The 18,349-nt window shown below is 39.8% G+C and overlaps 1 protein-coding gene across 2 annotated transcripts in view; it reads left to right on the top strand.

Moving 5' to 3' along the window:
• The window catches only part of LOC126215370 (angiotensin-converting enzyme-like), a 296,275-nt gene that overhangs the window by 235,715 nt on the left and 42,211 nt on the right, over positions 1-18,349 (top strand). For both annotated transcript variants that reach the window (XM_049942064.1, XM_049942065.1), the window contains exons 4-6: positions 5,390-5,486; positions 7,399-7,542; positions 11,715-11,906. In XM_049942064.1, the coding sequence (XP_049798021.1) occupies positions 5,390-5,486; positions 7,399-7,542; positions 11,715-11,906 (433 nt within the window). The remainder of the gene's footprint in view (positions 1-5,389; positions 5,487-7,398; positions 7,543-11,714; positions 11,907-18,349) is intronic.

Below are 18,349 nucleotides of genomic sequence, written 5' to 3' on the forward strand. Positions count from 1 at the left end.
ATATACGAGGGCTGTTCGGAAAGTAAGGTCCGATAGGTAGTGAAATGGAAACGATAGTGAAGCTTTGCACAGACGTGTCGGGCAGTGTCTCTAGTGTGGCCATCGACTGCGTCACGTCGCTCTTCAAGCTTCTGAGCGCACAGTGAGCACGTGAAGATACCCAGAACAATAGTGGGGCAGCGGGGACGCCCCTGCGGCGTTTTTGATGGGATGTGTTTCATCACCCACCGTACAACCAGGACTTGGCTTCCTCTGAGTTTCATATCTGCTCACAAGAACTGCTGGCCAGAAAGACAACATTTTGAAACAGACAACGAACTGCAGACCAACGTAGAGAAATAGCGGGAAGCCCAGGTGGCTCGACGGGGGTATAGGAAAGCTGGTACAGCGCTACGACAGATGTCTAAGTCTGAGCGGCGGCTATGCAGAGCAGTAGGTGGAACGTGCAGCAAACTGTTCCAAATAAAACGTTTTTGATTTTCACTGCGGTTTCCATTTCGTGACTCATCGGAAAGTACTTTGCGAATAATCTTCGTACAATAAAATATCGCTTGAACGATTCCACTTACGAATGAGACGTGATTCTGTTACACTTTAGACTATAATCAAACCGATTAGTACACCCATAAATGACACAAGCTAGCATTTATGACCAAAATACTTCCATCAGAAGTTAATGTTCGGGGAAACTCACATGGCGAATGTCGACTTCAAGTTTGTAATGTCATGACAACTGTCCTCGTACAGTAATATATGTATCATTATATGTGAACTCAAGGCTGAAACCTATGACTTGTATCAGACAACGATAGAGGATGACATCGATATAAATTATAGAATGTCTAATTTCACTGAGAGATCCAATAATTCGTACAATAAACACGCTCCTCTTAAAACCGTAAAATAAACTCTGCATCATAGCTTATTGATCACCTTAAACACCTATTGGGCATCAGAGACAAGACATACCGGGTGATCAAAAAGTCAGTATAAATTTGAAAACTTAATAAACCACGGAATAATGTAGATAGAGAGGCAAAATTTGACACACATTCTTGGAATGACATGGGGTTTTATTAGAACAAAAAAAAAAAAAGTGTTATATCCTAGCCAGTAATGCCAACCGAGCCCGCTGCCAAAAAGGTTGGCAGCATCAAAGTCCGGACGCCGTCCGCATAAGCAGCGCCAGCGATACAGGAAATCGCCGCAAGTCTGCGCGCGCCACCGCTGGCTTCTGGCTTCTTAAGCGCTGGAGTCGCGAGCGCTAGGACAGTTCTGGATTCGCCGCTCAGTTGTATACTCGCCACCGAATTGTGTACCTGCTAGTCAGTTGTGTGTTCATCGCAGCAGAGTTGTTGTTTGTCGTCAGCCGACGCTGACCAAGCCGCTCCGACTCGAACTAGACAGATTTCTGTAGACCATGTTCACCACTGTGTTCTGTATCGTCGTTAATAAAGATAAGTACCGACTTTCATTTAATCCGAGTGTTTGGGTTTTCATCTTTCTGTTCACTGTTCCAGCGGACCGGTCGGCCCGCTATTAAAAGTGTGGCGGTGACTTCGTAGGCCGTTTCTACAGCGAAGTGTTGTCGCTACGAAGGCCGCCACAAAACAAAGTTCACAAAATGTCCGACAGATGTCGCTGGACAACAAAACTGCTACCGTGACGGGTGAGAGGTACGCCGATATGTTGCAGAATCCCATCATCCCCAGCCTGGCTGATAAACACCTGCTGGAACGTACGATGTTTATGCAGGATGGCGCTCCACCCCATATTGCTAGACGGGTGAAAGATCTCTTGCGCGCGTCGTTTGGTGATGATCGTGTGCTCAGCCGCCACTTTCGTCATGCTTGGCCTCCCAGGTCCCCAGACCTCAGTCCGTGCGATTATTGACTTTAGGGTTACCTAAAGGCGCAAGTGTATCGTGATCGACCGACATCTCTAAGAATACCGAAAGACAACATCCGATGCCAATGCCTCACCATAACTCCGGACATGCTTTACAGTGCTGTTCACAACATTATTCCTCGACTACAGCTATTGTTGAGGAATGATGGTGGACATATTGAGCATTTCCTGTAAAGAACATCATCTTTGCTTTGTCTTACTTTGTTATGCTAATTATTGCCATTCTGATCAGATGAAGCGCCATCTGTCGGACATTTTTTGAACTTTTGTATTTTTTTGGTTCTAATAAAACCCCATGTCATTCCAAGCATGTGTGTCAATTTGTACCTCTCTATCTACATTATTCCGTGATTTATTCAGTTTTCAAATTTATACTGACTTTTTGATCACCCGGTAGAAACGGCACTTCACTTCAAAAAACCCTCTCGCCTACAAGCAACTACACAAGCGGATTAATCAGTGTGAGAGAAATGTAAAACTCAGGTATTCACACTCGTTAACTAAGGACAAAGACATGCCCGCCATTCTGCGGAAAAAATGTACACGGTTTAGAAACAGGCAGACCCAAACCTTCACCTGTACCTCTAGGTCCTACTGTAGATCTAAACCAATACTTCACCACACTGGCGCCTTTATTTGAACAACCCGTAAAGGCGCAAAACATCAATTCCATGATAAAAACAGTGGTTGCTATAAGCGCAAGGCAGTTACTCAGTCGCATAACTGTTAATACATACAGAAAATCCGCTCCACAAATCATTTCGGAAGCTGCAGATGATGCCATTACAGTTCAAATGATCAAATTCATTGTCGGTCCACTACGTCTGACTACCGGCCCACTTGCACTGAATCGGCGTCACCTAAGGCCTTAGAATCTACTAATTACTTCATCTGAGACAATCTTGGAGGGTCACGGTTCAAATCCGCGACCGACCGTCCAGATCTAGATTTTCCGTGAATTCCCTAAATTGCTTTAGGCAAATACCGGGATGGTTCTTTTCGAAGGGCACGGCCGACTTTCTTCCCTAATCCGGGTTTGTGCTCCATCTGTAATGACCTCGTTGTCGATAGCAAAGAACCCTAATATTCCTTCCTTTCCTGCAAATAACCTTCTAGACGTAAACCAATCAAGTTTCCGCAAAGCTCACAGCACGATGACTGCTCTAATAAAGTTCATAGACGAATTGGTATTAGCTATGCACAAACAAAAAGCGACTGTTACACTATGTGATCAAAAGTATCCGGACACCCCCGAAAACATACGTTTTCCATATTAGATGCATTGTGCTGCCACTTCCAGCCAGGTACTCCATATCAGCGACCTCAGTAGTCATTAGAAATCGTGAGAGAGCAGAATGGGGCGCTCGGCAGAACTCAGGGACTTCGAATGTGGTCAGATGATTGAGTGTCACCTGTGTCATACGTCTGTACACGAGATTTCCACACTCCTCATCCCTAGGTCCACTGTTCCTGATGTGATAGTAAAGAGGAAACGTGAAGGAACACGTACAGCACAAAAGCGTGCAGGCCGACCTCATCTGTTGACTGACAGAGACCGCCAAAGTTGAAGAGGGTTGTAACCTGTAATGGGCAGACATCTATCCAGATCATCACACAGGAATTCCAAACTGAATCAGGTACCACTGCAAGTATTATGACAGTTATGCAGGAGGTGAGAACACTTGGATTTTATGGTCGAGAGGCTGCTCATAAGCCACACATCATGCTGGTAAATGACAAATGACACTTCACTTGGTATAAGGAGTGTAAACACTGGGCGATTGAACAGTGGAGTGACGAATCACGGTACACAATGTGGCGATCCGATGGAAGGGTGTGGGTATGGCGAAAGCCCGGTGAACATCATCTGCCAGCGTGTGTAGTGCCAACAGTAAAATTCGGAGTCAGTGGTGTTATGGTGTGGTCGTGTTTCTCATGGAGAGGACTTGTGCCCCTTATTGTTTTGTGAGGCACTATCACAGCACAGGCCAACATTGATGTTTTAAGCACTTTCTTGCTTCCCACTGTTGAAGAGCAGTTCGGGGATGGCGATTGCATCTTTCAACACGATCGAGCGCCTGTTCATAATGCACGGCCTTTGGCGGAGTGGTTGCATGACGATAACATCCCTGTAAGGGACTGGCCTGCACAGAGTCCTGACCTGAATCCTATAGAACATCTTTGGGACGTTTTGGAATGCCGACTTCATGCCAGGCCTCACGTATCAACAGCAATACCTCTCCTCAGTGTAGCACTCCATGAAGAATGGGCTGCCATTCCCAAAGAAACCTTCCAGCACCTGACTGAAGGAACATATGCCTGTGAGAGTGGAAGCTGTCATCAAGGCTAAGGGTGAGCCAACATCGAATTGAATTCCAGCATTACCAGTGGAGGGTGCCAAGAACTTGTATTGTAAGTCATTTTCAGCCAGGTGTCCGGGTACTTTTGATCACAGAGTGTAACTCACATACGTATTTCTATATACCACTACGTAACAGCCATCCTCTTACATTCAGGAAACTAATGTAACAATTTCATTCAAAACCTTGAAGAAATTACAGTCCTTTCTATGTTACAACACATTTCTGAAACACCATACTCACATTGGTTATCAGAAGTAAATAGTCTTGCTTAATTTGAGTGAGATGGTTAATATTTTGATGAAGAACTGCTCATACAGTAGATATGAGGAGATGGTGTTGGATCATGTAGGAGAAGATTAATCAGTAAGTACTCGTGAACCTGTACGTGGAATGCACACTTCCAAGAATACAGTTTTGAGAATACTATAGGAGCAACAGGTAGGTGCAATGTGTGCAAGGAGAGTGTCAAACCCACAGTTCAGTTGTGTCAGTGGATCACTCTACACATCAGTGCAATGCTGAGTTTCCTACTGTGTGTATTGCTCACGGATGAGGACTCCTTCAAGTATGATGGTGTTTTCATGTGATGCAATAATCACATCTGGAGTGATGACAGTTTATATGCCACATCTGTCTAAGCAGCAATGAGTCTCCGCAACCTGTAGGCTACAATCACACAAGAACTTTGAAAAAGCAGAACTCATATAATTTTGTTCTGTTGAAGACATCCAACCCCATATTAAACTAGTGTACCAATAAGAAATAATAAACAGACTAGGAAGTTCTAAGTTCTTAGGTATTCATGTTTTCTAGGATTTATACAGGAAAAACCATATAGTAGAAATGCTAAAAGATTTAGGTTCAACTGCTTTTGCCATAAGATCACAAATTTGAATTGTTGTTGTAAGGTGCTAGCTGTTTAAGCAATAAAAAACTAAATTTTCATTTCAAACCATTAGATGCTTATCTCAAACCGCTCAGCTTGCAGTTTCTCTCTCATGTGTATATTTCTTACCTTACAAGGTTTGGACACACTCTGTATGTAGGTGGATCTCCATAGTCATTCTATTCAGTACTGTTGGTGAATTATATACACGAACTCTTTGGTTGTGTTGCAGCTGGAGAAGCTGGTCAGTGAGATGGAGTCCATCTACAGCACGGCCAAGGTCTGCGACTACAATGACGCCACCAAGTGTGACCTCAGCCTGGAACCGGGTGTGTATATCTCAGATACATAGCTTTCTGTTATCTTCTTGTGACACAATAGCTATTTTGTCAAATATTTCTCACATCAGTATCTTTAGTATTTGTTGTATCAAACTGTTCTCGTTTCACTCAGAAATGGAAATTAGGGTTCAGCATCGTGACACCGATGTGCTTGTTAGAGATGGTGTACTGGGTTGGATCAGAATGGGATGGGGAAGGAAATGGGCAGTGTCATTCTTAAAGAAACCATTCTGGCATTTGCCTTAAGGAATTAAGGGACACTTCAGAAAACTGAAATTTGAATGCCCAGACTGGGTTTTGAACTGCCCTCCTCCCAAATGCAAGTCCCATGTCTTAACCACTGCCCCAACTCAATCAGTGTTTCACTCACCCTGCGAAGGACTGTAGTGGAATAAGCATAGAGACTAATATGATTATGACTTTCTTAAATGGAGCAAGAATTGGGATACATTTTTCTCAGCTTGACAGGAAGACTGTCCATTTTTCGAAACAGTCCATTTGTGGTCAATCCAATTCCTCCAGTGTACTGAGTGTATTGTATCCTTTAAGTGTGATAACAGAATGACTGCCATAATCTCTTTACTGAGCAACAGAATCATTTAGATGGTGACTGGCAGATGTCAAATCGGGTGTGGATCTAGGCTTCGCTGCTCCTCCACTGTTTGTTTTTTGCTTTGATTTTGTCACATTTACCTTGAGTATGGTACCTTTTCTAACTACTTCTAATTAATTCACTTTATTTTTAACTATGAGTTTAAGCTTGTACATTGTTGTTGTTGTTCCCTCTATCTAGGTCCAGGGTGACTGTTTCATAGAGGCCCTATGAGATTATTTTTCCAGTCTTTTTAATTGGCCAAGGTACTCCATGTTCGGAAAGCTCCTTAATTCCATGACTTTTGTAGGACTCTGTGTCAACTGACCTGCTGCTGGCTCACAAATGGATACATTTACTTTTTTAATCACATTAGTATTAATTGTTTGTTGTAGCTTATTCATTCTCACCTAAAAATGAAACCTGACATTCCTATATGAATTATTAAGCGGTTGTTACAAAATGCTGGAGAGCAAACACCAGAATCAGTGCTAACTTACTTATTTTCTCAATGCAGTACAATAGTCATTGTCGTAGGAGATTGTAATACAGCATATTCAGGTCCACAGGTCTTTCTTAGATGCAAGTATCTTAAACTGGCTGGGTTTATATAAATAATTCTTTTAATTTTTTTCAATCTTATGTTTTATTCTCATTTGTCTCAATACATTTATTACATTCCAATTGTCATTCACTCCATAAATTCTTCCAATTACTCGCTATTATGTTCACATTACAACTTTTTGCTATGAACTGTACATAATGACTCTCTGTTGCAGAATAAACTATGCATCCGGTAAAGATGGTGCCAATCGAAAGATAACATGTACAATCAAATGTTTAACAACAAAACTGATCTCCAAAATATATTCTTAAATTTAACTTAATTATTAAAAACATTTCAATGCTACAAAACAAATTAGTTAATTCACTTGCAAAATGTAGAAAAATTGCAATTTGGCTGGAATATATATATATATATTTATGTTATTATAAAAGTGATTTGGATTTGACAGATCCACATTTATATATCAAATATGCACTGTTCTGCCACTCAAAAATTATAAATGATCAGATTTACACACCATGTATCAAATCACAAAGTCTAATATCCTGATACCAGCTCATGAAAATAACAAATATGTGTGATATGCTGCATCTTGAAACACTGTAGTGAACATACTGATAACATTATATTGTACATATATGCATTGTAGGGCTTTGCCTTGCCCCTCTACACAGTTTGTCAGTTTATGATCAAAGTCATCATGATAATCATACTGATAGGTGCTTGTTTTGTGCCTGCAGAGCTGACAGAGAGACTGGCAGAGAGCCGAGACCCTAAGGAGCTGTCTCACATATGGGTGGAGTGGAGGCATGCTTCGGGAGAGAAAGTCCGCTCACAGTTTGAGCATTATGTCGCTCTCAGCAATGAAGCTGCTGTCCTGAACAGTAAGTACCTACACGAAGATGACATTATTTCTGTTGAGACTATATTTATTCACTTAAACCACCATTAGCCTAAGGGACTGTGGTTTAAGTGCCATACTAAGGGTCTAAAGTTGCAAGGTTTACTCTCTGGTCACTCCCAGGATTTTTATCAGTCACTTACCAATTCTTATACTTCTGGCAATGGTTTTAATTGGTGAAATGGCAAGTTGAACTGTGTTTTGGATGCTACATTAAACTATAGGCCATGCTATAACCGTCTGCGTAAGCCATCTGAGAGGTTGAAGGAAGACAAGGGCATACCACTTTCAATAGGCCCATGCCTAGTAGAGTGCTATCATGTTCAAACAACACTATGGGTTGATGACAACTTTACCTTTACAATTAGTCAAATTCAGCTATATAGCCTTTTTATGTGGAAAAATCAATGGATATATATATATATATATATATATATAAACAAAGATGATTGACTTACCAAACAAAAGCGCTGGCAGGTCGATAGACACACAAACAAACACAAACATACACACAAAATTCTAGCTTTCACAACCAACGGTTGCTTTGTCAGGAAAGAGGGAAGGAGAGGGAAAGACGTAAGGATGTGGGTTTTAAGGGAGAGGGTAAGGAGTCATTCCAATCCCGGGAGCGGAAAGACTTACCTTGGGGGAAAAAAGGACAGGTATACACTCGCACACACACACATATCCATCCGCACATACACAGACACAAGCAGACATTTGGTCTTTAAATATGTCTGCTTGTGTCTGTATATGTGTGGATGGATATGTGTGTGTGTGTGAGTGTATACCCGTCCTTTTTTCCCCCTAAGGTAAGTCTTTCCGCTCCCGGGATTGGAATGACTCCTTACCCTCTCCCTTAAAACCCACATCCTTTCGTCTTTCCCTCTCCTTCCCTCTTTCCTGACGAAGCAACCGTTGGTTGCGAAAGCTAGAATTTTGTGTGCATGTTTGTGTTTGTTTGTGTGTCTATCGACCTGCCAGCGCTTTCGTTTGGTAAGTCACACCATCTTTGTTTTTAGATATATTTTTCCCACGTGGAATGTTTCCCTACAAAAGTGCTGGCAGGTCGACAGCCACACAAACAAACACAAACATACACACAAAATTCTAGCTTTCGCAACCAACGGTTGCTTCGTCAGGAAAGAGGGAAGGAGAGGGAAAGGTGAAAGGATGTGGGTTTTAAGGGAGAGGGTAAGTAGTCATTCCAATTCCGGGAGCGGAAAGACTTACCTTGGGGGAAAGAAGGACAGGTATACACTCGCACACACACACATACCCATCCGCACATACACAGACACAAACAGACATTTGTAAAGGCAAAGGGTTCGGGCAGAGATGTCAGTTGAGGCGGAAGTACAGAGGCAAAGATGTTGAAAGACAGGTGAGGTATGAGCGGCGGCAACTTGAAATTAGCGGAGGTTGAGGCCTGGTGGATAACGAGAGGAGAGGATATACTGAAGGGCAAGTTCCCATCTCTGGAGTTCTGACAGGTTGGTGTTAGTGGGAAGTATCCAGATAACCCGGACGGTGTAACACTGTGCCAAGATGTGCTGGCCGTGCACCAAGGCATGTTTAGCCACAGGGTGATCCTCATTACCAACAAACACTGTCTGCCTGTGTCCATTCATGCGAATGGACAGTTTGTTGCTGGTCATTCCCACACAGAAAGCTTCACAGTGTAGGCAGGTCAGTAGGTAAATGACGTGGGTGCTTTCACACGTGGCTCTGCCTTTGATCGTGTACACCTTCCGGGTTACAGGACTGGAGTAGGTGGTGGTGGGAGGGTGCATGGGACAGGTTTTACACCGGGGGCAGTTACAAGGGTAGGAGCCAGAGGGTAGGGAAAGTGGTTTGGGGATTTCATAGGGATGAACTAAGAGGTTACGAAGGTTAGGTGGATGGCGGAAAGACACTCTTGGTGGAGTGGGGAGGATTTCATGAAGGATGGATCTCATTTCAGGGCAGGATTTGAGGAAGTCGTATCCCTGCTGGAGAGCCATATTCAGAGTCTGATCCAGTCCCGGAAAGTATCCTGTCACAAGTGGGGCACTTTTGTGGTTCATCTGTGGGAGGTTCTGGGTTTGAGGGGATGAGGAAGTGGCTCTGGTTATTTGCTTCTGTACTAGGTCGGGAGGGTAGTTGCGGGATGCGAAAGCTGTTTTCAGGTTGTTGGTGTAATGGTTCAGGGATTCAGACACAAGCAGACATATTTAAAGCCGCTTGTGTCTGTATATGTGTGGATGGATATGTGTGTGTGTGCGAGTGTATACCTGTCCTTTTTTCCCCCTAAGGTAAGTCTTTCCGCTCCCGGGATTGGAATGACTCCTTACCCTCTCCCTTAAAACCCACATCCTTTCGTCTTTCCCTCTCCTTCCCCTCTTTCCTGATGAGGCAACAGTTTGTTGCGAAAGCTTGAATTTTGTGTGTGTGTTTGTGTTTGTTTGTGTGTCTATCGACCTGCCAGCGCTTTCGTTCGGTAAGTCACATCATCTTTGTTTTTAAATATATATATATATATATATATCCATGGCATCCCAATGACAGTTTATCAGATAATCAAAAAATGTCTAGAGATGGGCTCTGTAAAACTGAAAACAGTGTGTGTTCTCACTCATTACCAACCAACTGTTAATGCCAGTGTATTGGAAAAGATATATCTCAAAGATGCTTCTGCACCATCTGTGACAAAAAGAGACATTTGCCAACTCATTTACAAATTGTGTGCTACATCGCACAGTGTGATGTGCTGGTTGCTGTTTGGGTGTCACATGACATAAATTTATGGCCTTGTACCATTGAAGGTGACGTTGCACCTGTCTGCAACTTACCGTGTCATCATTACGGTAAGCAGCAATCTCTCTATTCCTTATTTTGTTGATATTCCAATCTGGAGTTTCCATTGTTCAAAACTGGGCTATAGTGGTTTAAGTAAACACATACACAGCCTCAGTAGAAATAATGTCATCTTTCAAGAAGTTTCAAAGAACTATAGAACAATGTTTCAAAAGGTCACTGCTCTTCTGCTTGCAATGGACATTCTGCACCAGGTACAAAAAACGTGAAGACCACAGTTACAGATTTAAATAACTTGCTTTCTGGGAAGCTGAGGTGTGCTCCAGTAATCGAAAAGTTCAGCTTCCAGCATTCCAGTGGTATTAATTGGTTCACAGGCTACTTTCCTGTTGGGAAATTCTGAGTCAGTGCAGCATTCTGTTCTTTCTTTCTCTTTTCACAAATGGGATAAAAGAATTTTTCTGGCTAGTTCACCAGAATAATACAATTTTATGCCATCTTTCAAATGTTGTGTATGAAAAAACTTATGCAGGAGGTTTACAAATGATGTATGATTACTTTAGACTGTTTTAACATATTCAACTTTTGTACTGGTCCAAAAAGTAAAAATTATCAATATACCATAACTTTCAACTGTGTCCATTCAGGTGTTAGTATCATACACAGTAACATGTTTTAAGCATCATATCCAGATAATTTACTGTTCCTACTTGATCTCAAAGTGTTCTAAACCAGGTTCTAACACAACAATCATATATCACCTCATCCATAATCTCAAACGCTGTTCAGTATTTACCATAGCAGCAATTTAGAGCATCTCAGTTCCCCTACAATAGATAATCAAACAGCAATTCTTCATGACTATTTTGTTTAGTAGCTGATGTACTTGTAACACAATTAACTTGAACTGGCTTTATTATTGATCATAGCGAGGTCCCTTCATAAAATTTGCTGCTTTTTTTCTACATGGCCTCTTCAGTGACCTAAGAGCACACACGCTCACACCCACACCCACACCTGCCTCCCTCCCTCCCCCCCACCACCACACACACAATTCTCTTCTTTAGTTTTAAGAAAACAAATGAAGAATACATTTGGTGACACCATTTCTGGTGGGCCAACTGGCTAACTCCAATGCTAATTAAACCAGAAACTATGCAATGTATCAATTTTTTTCATGACAGTTTTTTGTCAGCTTCAGGCAGAGGGAGATGGGGGGGGCTGGAGAAGAGAGGGAGAGGGAGAGGAGGAGGAGGGAGGGAGAGAGAGAGAGAGAGAGAGAGAGAGAGAGAGAGAGAGAGAGAGAGAGAGAGAGACTGTACTTTTTAGAGGTGTGTGACTTTGACCTCGATTTTCCAGACTTCACGGATGCATCGGCATACTGGCTAAAGGACTACGAGGCAGAAGACTTCCAAGACCAGGTGAAGGCCCTCTGGGATCAGGTGAAGCCACTTTACCAGCAACTGCATGCCTACGTCCGCCGCAGGCTGAATGAGAAATACGGGGATGATGTCGTCAACCGCCGTGGGCCAATCCCAGCCCACTTATTAGGTAATGTGTGTTCTTTCTGTACACTTTGACATGTGTCAAGTGCATCACAATGGGATAGTCTCAAAAATATTTTGTTCATTCAAATATGATAGTTGTATTGTATTGTATGGAACTGGGGACCTAGAACCGATAGAGAGGCTTCGTCCCCGCCGTAGCACTCAGTGGTTCACAGCCCCACAGTAGGCTACAGTAGTCCACTCACCCCACCGCCACCCCACACCGAACCCAGGGTTATTGTGCGGTTTGTGCTTAGTTTTATGTATGTAATTGATTTTCTAATTTATTTTGACTATTCCTGGTTAGTACTTTCATTATAGGGTGAAATCAGTAATTGTTTCGTAACTTAAATTCTATTGTTTACTTATAAACATTTGGAGGATGAATTACAAGTAATCTTAAAGTATCTATTTGGCTCGCTTCGAAAACATGTTAGCAAAGCCAGCCTTTAATTAATACCAAAGTAATTAACCATTTTGTCAAAAGTATTGTTTGTATAATGATTTATGTTAATTTCATCATTCAAACAAATAATTCGGCTTAACCCTTGTAGTAGAAGACAATGTTAAAATGAACCAATTTTTCGATGTATACAGTTAATTTAATGATTTAAGTTTTAATTGTAAATTCTGTAAATTAAATTTCGAACTATGTGTTTTTTCAGCACCTATTATTGTGAGGATATATAAGGGCCCGATTTTTGCTCCCGAGACATTCAGTCCATGGCTGAGTTTCAGACGAGGAACCTGTATTGGTTAGATCAAGAACAATGCATCCATGATATAAATGACACAATTAGGCCATGTGTTAAAACAATAACAGTGCCTGTTCCATACGTACCTGATTATTCCGAAAGAACTGTGAATTATGTGGTTATGTTTTTACTGCTCATAGATATTCAACAGTAAACTATTGTAGCAGTATGTGAATGTTTGCCTGAAAACTACTAATGAGGTTTATTGAAAGTTAAACAATAGTGCACTGGCCATATTAAATGTGTATATGGGGTGGTTGGGAAAAGTGAAAGTAAACAACTGTGAAATGCAAATGTGTTCCTGTCAGCTACACCATTTACAGTAGACAGTACTGCACTTCCACCCCCTAGTTTTTCAGCCAGTACTTCAACACCAAGAACAACAAATGAAGAAATAGAGAAAGCAGGGAACGTCATCACAATCTTACTTTACATACATGACATTTTATAGGTAATGCAATGAAACAACATGTGTATTTGCATGAACTTTCATTGGATTTCCAGTGGTATTCCACTGTTTACTAATTTTAATTATTACAACATATTTTATATTTACGATTATCAACAAGTAAATGACCAAACGTGTACAGTTTTCCTGAAAATGTTCACATTTCAGATTTGTGAAATACCAAATACTACAATCAGTTTTGGTGCCCAGAACTACTTTGCAACTGTTTACTTTGACCTGCAGACACATGTTTCAATGACAAGGGACAGCCTTGGAAGGCCCATGTCAAATACTGATCCATAAAGGTGTGAATAACTTTATTCAGTTATACAATGAGTTACAATATACCAGAGTATAAAGGTAATGTACAAATAAATAATTGTAGGATAGACTGATGAGAACAAATGATGTGCATGCGAATTTCTTGGAAATCACTAAATTTACATTTTTACTGCAAAAATTGGGGTGACTCGTGATTCAACTACTGCAGATGATGAATGTCATTGTCAGCTAAAAGTTGCATTGGTGTACTGTGATAGTTTTCTTCAAGAAATGGACCTGGTTTGAAAATAACAGGCATACATTTTCAGGAAAACTATATATGTTTTGTGGTTTAGTTGTCAATAGTTATAAACATAATATTTGTAGTAATAATTACAGTCGGCAAACAGCCAAACAAAATTGGAAATTAATTAAACATTATGCAAATCACATGTTTTTATTATATTATCTTTCAAATGTCCTACATATGAAATAATATGACCAGTATTGGAAGGGGGAAAAAAAACCCTTGAACAGAACCAGCAATTATGGACCTTGAATACTAACCACTTGACTGCAACCATATCGACTCACTGTTGCAAAGCACCGGCACATGAATGCTTAAAGCTTCTCTTGCAATTTCCTTGAACTTGTCTAGGTAGTATGCCTTGCTACTTGTGCATCATGTTGCCCTAATGGACTTCTAAAAGTGTACGGAGTTTGAAGTAAATCCGTGATCCATATGTCATGGCCTCACTATGTTCGTGTTGGTTCTATGAACTATGCAAGTATGATTTCATGGGAAAGTTGGTGTCTATCTTAAATCATCTGCTAGTTCTTGTTTTTCATTGTGTCCATGATGCTGTTCCATGAGGCAAACAAAGCTGTGATCATTTGTGGCTGACCTGTACATTCAGTATCCCTTATCAGTCCTATATGGTATGGATCCCACTCATTTGAGGAATATTCTAGGATGGGCTGTACAGAAGTTTTAGAAGTAGTCGCCTTTGTAGACTAATTGCATTATGAAAGTGAACCAAAGTCTGCCACTTGCTTTACCTATGACTGACCATTTGTGGAATCTGAACATTTGGTGCAAGAAAGGTATCTGCTCAGTGGAAGGGTTTGGGGGGTATGTGCAGGGGAGGCTAAGGAAGGCCAAAAAGCAATCTGTGTGCATATTCAGTGTTGATTTTCACACCTAATTTTCGTTCAGTTTTGATAAGAGATGATGCTGTAACCACTATGTTGGTTGGTTAGTGTGGGGGAGGGGACCAAACAATGAAGTCATCGGTCCCAAACCACTATGTCTCTTATTCCACAAGAACTGTATGTGTCTATAAGACGTGGAATCAGGACTAAAGACTTCTTAATCACTACAGAGTTCTTGTGCACAGTTGTTTGTGATTCTACAAAATTGTAAGTTTAGATTATTCTGGCACTACTTTGCTGAGCATGATTGGAAAGACTTTGTTTTTGATAACTAGTACATAAGTTTAGTGGGTAATGATGCTGTTTACAATAAAGTATTTTTAGTACTTGTTACAAACTGTAGTTGCTGCACTTAACTTTTAGTACTCATTGAGAAAATGTTTGTATATGAATAAAAATACCTTTCCTTAATATTTCCTGTCTTTGTTTCTTAATTTGTAAATCTTCTATTAGCTGCTGGTACTAGCTGAATTTAATGATGTGAGGATGTAATTTCACATCATAAACTTAAAAAATGACATCAATAATCATATTAATATTGTAAAAGTAAATGTTGATGACATTAGATATAAAAATAATCCATCTATTGAAATTTTCAGTTGGTAACTGTCAGTCATTTGTGGTGTAAAACTGACCTCTTCACACATGACACATATTCAAACTCATTAACTCAATAGTAAATTAAAAAAAATTCAATTTTAGAATCTTACAACCCTCCCACAAATGAATTTCCTTGGGTAGACATTGTATTCTGTGTGTGCTGAAATTAGGATTCCTGTGTCAGAAATATAAGATGATAGGAAGATGGGGAAACATATGGAGAAGTGTGTACAGGAAAGTGAAGAATGGAACAGAAAGTAATGAAACACTTTCAGATCTTCAGTTGCTCTATAAATTGTGTATTTTGCATTTTCATTTTCTGTTTCTTATATTTTCCTCCTTTGTGCTTATCTTTCTTCACATCTCTAATTGCTGATATCTATAATTACCAATAATAATAATAATAATAATAATAATAAATATAATAATAATAATTATTATTATTATTATTGTTGTTGTTATTATTACTATTATTATTATTATAGGATAACCTTACTCAGACGTTATGTCTGGTTAAAAATGGAAAGTGACGCGGACCTTGATCAAGCATCACTTCCTTTTAACTATACTGTATATGTTACATTGCGTTTAGGAACTTTCGGGTAACTGAACATGTATCAATAATTACAGATTGCTGTAGTTGTATATATACGTTTGGATGTAACTGTATTGCGTTGATGTAATGGTGGAAATTGCGTGGTATGACTCCTGTAGTTGATAGTACAATTGGTATAATGTCAACTTTATCCTGATGCCACATGTCCTAGACTTCCTCAGCCAGTTGGATGTATTTTTCAATTTTTTCTCCTGTTTTCTTCTGTGTATTTGTTGTATTGGGTATGGATATTTCGATTACTTGTGTTAATTTCTTCTTTTTATTGGTGAGTATGATGTCAGGTTTGTTATGTGGTGTTGTTTTATCTGTTATAATGGTTCTGTTCTAGTATAATTTGTATTCATCATTCTCCAGTACATTTTGTCGTGCATACTTGTATGTGGGAACATGCTGTTTTATTAGTTTATGTTGTATGGCAAGTTGTTGATGTATTATTTTTGCTACATTGTCATGTCTTCTGGTGTATTCTGTATTTGCTAGTATTGTACATCCACTTGTGATGTGATCTACTGTTTCTATTTGTTGTTTGCAAAGTCTGCATTTATCTGTTGTGGTATTGGGATCTCTAATAATGTGCTTGCTGTAATATCTGGTGTTTATTGTTTGATCCTGTATTGCAATCATGAATCCTTCCGTCTCACTGTATATATTGCCTTTTCTTAGCCATGTGTTGGATGCGTCTTGATCGATGTGTGGCTGTGTTAGATGATACGGGTGCTTACCATGTAGTGTTTTCTTTTTCTAATTTACTTTCTTCATATCTGTTGATGTTATGTGATCTAAAGGGTTGTAGAAGTGGTTATGAAGTTGCAGTGGTGTAGCTGATGTATTTATATGAGTGATTGCTTTGTGTATTTTGCTAGTTTCTGCTCGTTCTAGAAAGAATTTTCTTAAATTGTCTACCTGTCCATAATGTAGGTTTTTTATGTCGATAAATCCCCTTCCTCCTTCCTTTCTGCTAAATGTGAATCTTTCTGTTGCTGAATGTATGTGATGTATTCTATATTTGTGGCATTGTGATCGTGTAAGTGTATTGAGTGCTTCTAGGTCTGTGTTACTCCATTTCACTACTCCAAATGAGTAGGTCAATATTGGTATAGCATAAGTATTTATAGTTTTTGTCTTGTTTCTTGCTGTCAATTCTGTTTTCAGTATTTTTGTTAGTCTTTGTCTATATTTTTCTTTTAGTTCTTCTTTAATATATGTATTATCTATTCCTAATTTTTGTCTGTATCCTAGATATTTATAGGCATCTGTTCTTTCCATCGCTTCTATGCAGTCGCTGTGGTTATCCAATAAGCAATCTTCTTGTTTAGTGTGTTTTCCCTTGACTATGCTATTTTTCTTACATTTGTCTGTTCCAAAAGCCACATTTATATCATTGCTGAATACTTGTGTTATCTTTAGTAATTGGTTGAGTTGTTGATTTGTTGCTGCCAATAGTTTTAGATCATCCATGTATAGCAAATGTGTGATTTTGTGTGGGTATGTTCCAGTAATATTGTATCCATAATTTGTATTATTTAGCATGTTGGATAGTGGGTTCAGAGCAAGGCAGAACCAGAAGGGACTTAATGAGTCTCCTTGGTACATTCCACGCTTAATATGTATTGGCTGTGATGTGATATTATTTGAATTTGTTTGGATATTAAGTGTGGTTTTCCAGTTTTTCATTACGATGTTTAGGAACTGTATCAATTTAGGATCTACTTTGTATATTTCCAATATTTGTAGTAACCATGAGAGGAGTACACTATCAAAAGCTTTTTGGTAATCAATGTGTGCGTAGTGTAGCGACCTTTGTTTAGTTTTAGCTTGATATGTCACCTCTGCATCTATTATCAGTTGCTCTTTACATCCTCATGCTCCTTTGCAGCGGCCTTTTTGTTCTTCATTTATAATTTTGTTCTGTGTTGTATGTGTCATTAATTTCTGTGTAATGACTGAAGTTAATATTTTGTATATTGTTGGTAGGCATGTTATGGGGTGATATTTAGCTGGGTTTGCTGTGTCTGCTTGATCTTTAGGTTTCAGATAAGTTATTCCTTGTGTAAGTGTATCGGGGAATGTGTATGGGTCTGCAATGTAACTGTTAAATAATTTAAGACGACAGGGCTTTAAATATGTCTGCTTGTGTCTGTATATGTATGAATGGATATGTGTGTGTGTGCGAGTGTATACCCATCCTTTTTTCCCCCTAAGGTAAGTCTTTCCGCTCCCGGGATTGGAATGACTCCTTACCCTCTCCCTTAAAACCCACATCCTTTCGTCTTTCCCTCTCCTTCCCTCTTTCCTGATGAGGCAACAGTTTGTTGCGAAAGCTTGAATTTTGTGTGTATGTTTGTGTTTGTTTGTGTGTCTGTCGACCTGCCAGCACTTTCATTTGGTAAGTCACATCATCTTTGTTTTTAGATATATGTTAAATAATTTAGTTAGATGTGAATGTGTTGAGGTGAACTTCTTTAGCCAGAAATTCGCTATTTTATCTTTTCCAGGGAATTTCCAATTGTGAGTAGAATTAATTGCTTGGGTGACTTCATGTTGCAAAATCTTCA

The sequence above is a fragment of the Schistocerca nitens genome, chromosome 12 (assembly GCF_023898315.1).
Source record: "Schistocerca nitens isolate TAMUIC-IGC-003100 chromosome 12, iqSchNite1.1, whole genome shotgun sequence".
Lineage (NCBI taxonomy): Eukaryota > Metazoa > Arthropoda > Insecta > Orthoptera > Acrididae > Schistocerca > Schistocerca nitens.